The sequence below is a fragment of the Hydra vulgaris genome, chromosome 13, assembly GCF_038396675.1.
Source record: "Hydra vulgaris chromosome 13, alternate assembly HydraT2T_AEP".
Lineage (NCBI taxonomy): Eukaryota > Metazoa > Cnidaria > Hydrozoa > Anthoathecata > Hydridae > Hydra > Hydra vulgaris.
Window position 1 is genome coordinate 28,322,741 of NC_088932.1, and position 6,844 is coordinate 28,329,584.

The window sequence follows — 6,844 nt, forward strand, 5'->3', positions numbered from 1 at the left end:
TGTACATGCTTTCTTTGAGTTTTAATATAAATTTGTTGGAGGCCGAATCCAAAATTAAAAAATTAGCATGTTTAAAACTATTTAAACAGCTTTCATTTGAATGAATATGTTTATAAATGTGTGAGTTTTTATCTCTTTTTTGGTGCTCGATTATTTGTGTCGTTAAATGGCGAGTAATTTCGCCAATATAGCAGGGTTTACAGCCTGCGCATTCAAAGCTATAGACAACGAATGAATAAAAGTCTGTAGGAAACAGATCTTTTGCGGAAAAAATTTTGAAATTTTAAATGAAGTAAAAACTAATCTTACGGTGACTGATTTACAATATCTTTTAATGATTGCGTTTAGTCTTTGTTTAGTTAAATCAGATATTTTTCCAATATAAGAAAGTTTAGTATATTGATAATTTTGTTGGTTTTCCGTACGCGATGAAATGTCGATATTGGTGTTGTTGGTTTTCCGAACGCGATGAAATGTCGACACTGGTGTTGTTATTATAAGAGCTATGGATTTTCTTAATCGACAGCTCTTATATTAACAAAATATTTTTGAAAATACACGAAAAGAAGTTAAAGAATTTAACAAATGGTCATAGTTTACCTTTTAATACTTCAGATATTATAAAGAATCTTTCTTCATTTAAGCTTTCAGAAGACGAATTAGACATCCTTAAAAATGGACTGAACTTTTCTATCCCACCACAACATCTTAAAAGAACCGATATATATTCTTCATTCAAACTCATAAACCAATATCTTCAGAATAATTTAAAAAACAATAACTCTAGTCAACTTAAAGCTGAACTTTCTTATCTTGCTAATTCCTATATATATAAATATCGTCCGTCTAAAGAAACTCTAAAAAAGCATGGAATTCTGAGAAAATTATGTAAAAATCCAGATATCGTTATTTTAAAACCAGATAAAGCAAATGGCGTGGTTATTCTAGACAAAGAAATTTATGACAACCGTCTTTATGAAATCATAATGAGCCATCCAAATTTAAAAAACTTAAAAAAGATGTCACTATCACCAGAGAAACACAACTTCAAAACTTTTTAAGAAAACTCAAGAAAAAAGGTTTCTTTGATGAATCCAACTATAATAAAATTTACCCTTCAGGCTCTCGTCCAGTTGTATCTATGGTCTTCCAAAATTACATAAGATGATTTCTTCCGACAATAATATAAGTTTCAGACCTATCATATCATCTGTTGGTACTTATAATTATCAATTAGCTAAATTTCTTAAAGAAAAAATATCTCCATTAATACCATCGGAATTTTGCACTAAAGATTCTTTCACTTTTTCAAAAGAAATACACCAAGCTAGACTTCATAATTTCTCAGTATCTTACGATATTACAAGTTTATACACCAATACTCCACTACAAGAAACAATAGATATTGTCGTCAATAGCATTATAAATAGTAAAGTTAATCTTAAAATTAGTAAAAGTGATTTAAAAAAGCTCTTCAATTTTGCAACATCTCAAACTCATTTTCTCTTCAAAGGACAAATTTATGACCAAATTGATGGTGTTGCTATGGGTTCTCCCTTAGCACCTGTTCTTGCTAACCTTTTCATGGGAAATTTTGAAGATAAATGGCTCCAATCATAAAACGGAGAAAAACCAGCTTTTAAACGGTCTTTTAAACAGATAAACGGTATGTAGATGATATTTTTCCTGCTTTCACTTCCGAAAATCACGCCGATTTATTTTTGGAGTATATCAATAATAAACATAATTCTATTACTTTTACAATGGAAAAAGAAATTCATTCAAAAATATCATTTTTGGACCGAACTCTAAATAAAACAAACAATTCCACAATTACCACTGTTTTTCATACGAAAACTTTCTCGGGACTCTAAACAAACTTTTTTAGTTTTACTTCATTTTCGTACAAAGTTAGTCTGGTTAAATGTTTAATCGATAGAGCTTTTAAAATAAACATCACTAGTCTCGGTCTGAGTCATGATATGAACGGTCTTTTTAAAGTTCTCAAACGCAACTTGTACCCGTCATGGTTGATTAAGAAAATCCACAGCTCTTATATTAACAACACCAATATCGACATTTCATCGCGTTTGGAAAACCAACAAAATTATCAATATTTTAAACTTCCTTATATTGGAAAAATATCTGATTTAACTAAACAAAGACTAAACGCAATCATTAAAAGATATTGTAAATCAGTCACCGTAAGATTAGTTTTTACTTCATTTAAAATTTCAAAATTTTTTCCGCAAAAGATCTGTTTCCTACAGACTTTAATTTATTCGTTGTCTATAAATTTGAATGCGCAGGCTGTAAACCCTCTTATATTGGCGAAATTACTCGCCATTTAAAGACACAAATAATCGAGCACCAAAAAAAGGATAAAAACTCACACATTATATACATATTCATTCAAATGAAAGCTGTTTAAATAGTTTTAAAAATGCTAATTTTTTAATTTTGAATTCGGCCGCCAACAAATTTATATTAAAACTCAAAGAACATAGTAACGTAGTAACATAGTAAAGAACAAAGTAAACAAAAAAAACAGTTAACAGTAAACAAAAAAAAAAAGTTTATATTAAAACTCAAAAAACATAGTAATGTAGTATCATAGTAAAGAACATAGTAACATAGTAAAAAACAAAGTACATAGAGCGGGAAAAACTCACTATTAATAAACAAATGAACCATGTAAAAATGACAATTTCAATCTAGTTTCTTATAACATTACCGGTTCTTTTATCTTTTTAAAACATTTGTTACATTATTTAATTGCATTTTTATTGTATTTTTTATTATAAGGTCTCTATTATTCAACTTAATTTTACTAATTTGATTTAACCACTTTAATATATTTTAACTGAGGATGGCTATGATATAGTCAAAACATGTATTTATTAAATAAATGATTTTAACAAAAATTACAAAAATTGTCTTATTTATTAGAATATTTACTTATTTTGTGCTGAAGAGAATCTTTGGAAATATATATATATATATATATATATATATATATATATATATATATATATATATATATATATATATATATATATATATATCCAGCGAACTCTACATGCCTAGTCCTAGTCATAATCGGTGTTACTCACCATTTAATGTATGGTCTATGCATGGCAGCTGTTTTTTTCGGCGGCGTTTAATCGTTGGTCACTTTTGTGTTGCATTTAACTCATTTTGTTTGTTTTTCACATTACTATTTTTAATAATGATCAATACTTAAACAAATCCAAGAGTCTAACTTAAGGGGAAGACAATAAAAAGCCGGAAGATTAATATAAAATAAGTCGACGTTTACCTACCTAAAAAATGGATACAAATAATAAAATAGAATGTTAAATGTTTAAATTATAAAATCCTAGTCAGTTTAGCAATACACAATAAATTAATAAATAATTTTTATTTCAATAAAAGTTTATTAGAGTACATATATCTCATGTAATACATGCTGTTCATATAAAACACAATAAGCTAAAGATTACCAAAAGGTTAAAGAATGATCATCGTTACTATTCGATGCGTGTACAAGTTAACGTTCGATATTTCTTGATCTCCAAATCTTTTTCACCTGTCAAACTATATATGTTAAATTAAAAAAATTTGAATAGTTCATCATTATACTTTTGATAATAAAAACATGGTAAAGTACTTACATTTAAAAAAACTTGTTCACTCGCAATCCATATAATTAAAACCGTTATCTTGTCAAATTATAGCCAACAAAATCAGTAATCTTTTAGCTTGATTTAAAACAAAGTAACTTGAAATAAATCAAAGGTAAGAAAAAATCAAAAAGAATTTCGAACTAAAAAAAAAGAACTCTAACATAAAACAATAAAAGAAGGAAAAAATAAGGAAAGAGAGAAAGAAAAAAGTTAATAAACAGAAAGAAACAAAAGAAGAAAAATAAAAATAAAAATAAGGAAGAAAATTATAAACGACGAATAAGAAGATTGGTTGTTTTATACTTTATTTTTTATTTTAGATTTAATTTGTAATAATTTATTATTATTTTTTGTATTTCTAATTTCATTAATTTTCTTGTTTTATATTAATTACTATATTATATTTGATTCGATGGCGATCACGAAAAATACCGAATATGTAATAACTTAAATTTTTAGAATCTTAACCGTTTTTACATTAACTATATCAATTATACTTTCTATATTTTTATATCTCAAAAACAACAACAACAAAACTCTATTTATATAAAAATTTCGTTCAATAACAAAAAACATTTAGTAACCAGTATTGTTCAAATCGTCGCCATATAATTGTTATTTAGTTCGTTATAGTCATATTGGCGCTATTTACTGGTTATAGCTATCGTGGTATTGGAATGTTATTTTACTTTTATGCTGACTCGGTTTTTTTCCGATCATTCTCCCCTTCTTTGATAGACTCCAGTCTATTAAACATTTTTAATTGTCAAACTCAAGAAGACCTAATCTTGTAATTGGTTGTATAAATTCTTTTTCGACAATTTTAACTTTCACAACTCTTTCACGTCCATCCTTAGTTTATAATAAGTATCTCTTGTGTCGTATCTTATCTCTACCTTGCATAGTAAGAAATGGACCAGCAAAATTGAGACCAGTTCTAGAAAACGCACGTAGTGGTTCTTTAAAGCGCATTGCTGGTAATGGGGCCATCAGCTGTTGAGCAGGTTTACATCTTCTTAATTTACATTTGTTGCATTTTGCTTCTGCATCTCGGATTTCTTCTCGTCCTCATATGATCCAATATTGTTCTGATAATTTTGTTAATAATTGATTTGTTCCCATCACATGATTGGCTTCGTCGTGGTAATGTTTAACAATCAATTTTGTTATGTCTTCTCGGCAAAATGATTGGATGTTTAACATCGTAGGGTACACAATATTCCATCTTCGTCAATTTGCGGATTTAAAGAAATGATTTTGCTTGATATCGATATCGGTTTTCTTTTTTTAATGTTGTTATATTCTTCTTTAAAGCTTTCTTTTTGAGCTTTAGCTAAGAAATCATAGCTTTAGCTATGATTTCTTTTTCGTTTTCATGATATCCATCAGCTGTTATATCACCCTTTTTACGCAAGCCTGTTTCAAATTGACAATATCCTATGAGATTTTCCAACATGAGAACTTATTTATATCAAGCAATTGATTTGTTACTTCAGTGGATAATGCAAAATTCATTAACACTGGATTTTTCTTTACTTTAAATAAAGCCTCTTGTGTGACTTTAATGTGATTCTGTGGCCATTTTTTTTCTAAAGAATCAAGGATACTTGGTCCGTGCCACCATACATTATAACTTTCTAATTCATTAACGGTTGTTCCTCTTGTTAGTAAATCAGCTACATTAGTTTTTGTTGGTATGTATCTCCATTGTTTTAGTTCAGTTTTTGATTGAATGAATCCAACGCGGTTGGCAACAAATGGTTTCAACTTTCGACTTTGATTTTTTATCCACCATAAAATATTAAGACTATCACACAATATAGTTATGTCCTTAGTTTCCAGCTTCAATGCTTTGACAATCTTCTGCACAAGTCGTAAACCGAGGATAGCTCCAAGTAACTCAAGTCTTGGTATACTAATAGATTGCAATGGACTTACCTAGGCTTTTGACATTATGACAACACAGATCACCTATCCTGTGTCATATAAACATTGTTGATAAGCAACTGCACCGTAACCTTTACAAGACGCATCCGTAAAAGCGTGGATTGACCTATTTGTAACTGTTGAAGTCGTTTGTAAACATGTGGTAATGTTTATTTTTGGGAGATCGTTTAGTTCTTGAAACGATTGATCAACATTATTTGCAATCCTATCCGGAATTACATCATCCCATTCAATTCCATCAACCCACAACTCTTGTATAACTACTTTGATTCGAATGATATATGGTGCTCAAAAACCCAATGGATCGAACAAAGTTGCCATTGTTTTAAGCGAAATTCGTTTTGTATATGCCGTATATTCTTCGGTTGCAACAGAATAAAAACTAAATAAATCAGGTTTTGCTTTCCGGACAACTCTAAGTGTTTTCATTGCAGGCAATTCTCTAGAATCTAAATTTATATGTTCTATATTACATGTTTTATATGCACGATCATTTTTTGGTGTTATCTTAAGAACTTCGACCGAGTTTGAAAACCTTCCTGCTGAACCCCATAGTAGCGTGAGTTCCTTGTATCAGGTAACCAAAAAAGTTCGTGCGGTTTTTCCGTATATAATAAAAACACACAAAACGACAAAAGTAAGTACATTTATTCATCAAAATAGTCACCATTAGCATCTAAAACCTTTTCCCAACGTAAAACAAGCTTATTTATTCCACTTCTAAAAAATTCTCGGTCCTTTGAGTCTATAAAAGCTTTCAACTCCATTTCAACCGCGTCCTGGTCTCGGAACTGCTGTCCTTTTAAATGATTTCCCAGGGAAAGGAAAAAATGGAAATCAGTAGGGGAGAGGTCTGGCGAGTATGATGGATGAGGCAAACTCTCCCAACCAAGGCTTTGGAGCTTGTCCTGAGTCACGCGAGCGGTGTGCGGTCTCGCGTTGTCGTGGAGAAGCAGAACTCCTCTCCTGTGCACCAGTGCAGGCTGCTTTACAAGCAACAGGTCGTGAACTCGTTGCAGCTGTGCTGAGTAGACCAGTCCAGTAATGGTTTGGCCTGTTGGGAGCAGCTCGTAATGCACCACACCAGCTGTAGTCCACCAAATGCAGAGCAAAACCTTCCGCTCGTGGAGATTGGGCTTGGGTGTCTTTGGGATGGGGTCATCGGGGGACAACCAATGGTAGCAACGCTTGGTATTGTTGTACACAATCCA

At 30.5% G+C, this 6,844-nt stretch overlaps 1 protein-coding gene and 1 long non-coding RNA gene across 2 annotated transcripts; one reads left to right on the forward strand and one right to left on the reverse strand.

Annotated features, from left to right (window-relative positions):
* Nucleotides 1-1,164: 1,164 nt before the first annotated feature.
* On the forward strand, nucleotides 1,165-1,620 carry LOC136089779 (uncharacterized). The gene has a single exon (XM_065815867.1). It carries the CDS (start codon nucleotides 1,165-1,167, stop codon nucleotides 1,618-1,620), a length of 456 nt encoding a protein of 151 aa, XP_065671939.1.
* Nucleotides 1,621-3,406: 1,786 nt separating this feature from the next.
* On the reverse strand, nucleotides 3,407-3,762 carry LOC136089350 (uncharacterized). The gene is made up of 2 exons (XR_010642977.1): nucleotides 3,675-3,762; nucleotides 3,407-3,597 (listed from the first exon to the last, which is right to left on the reverse strand). It is a non-coding gene; the product is annotated as an uncharacterized LOC136089350 (long non-coding RNA).
* Nucleotides 3,763-6,844: the final 3,082 nt, after the last annotated feature.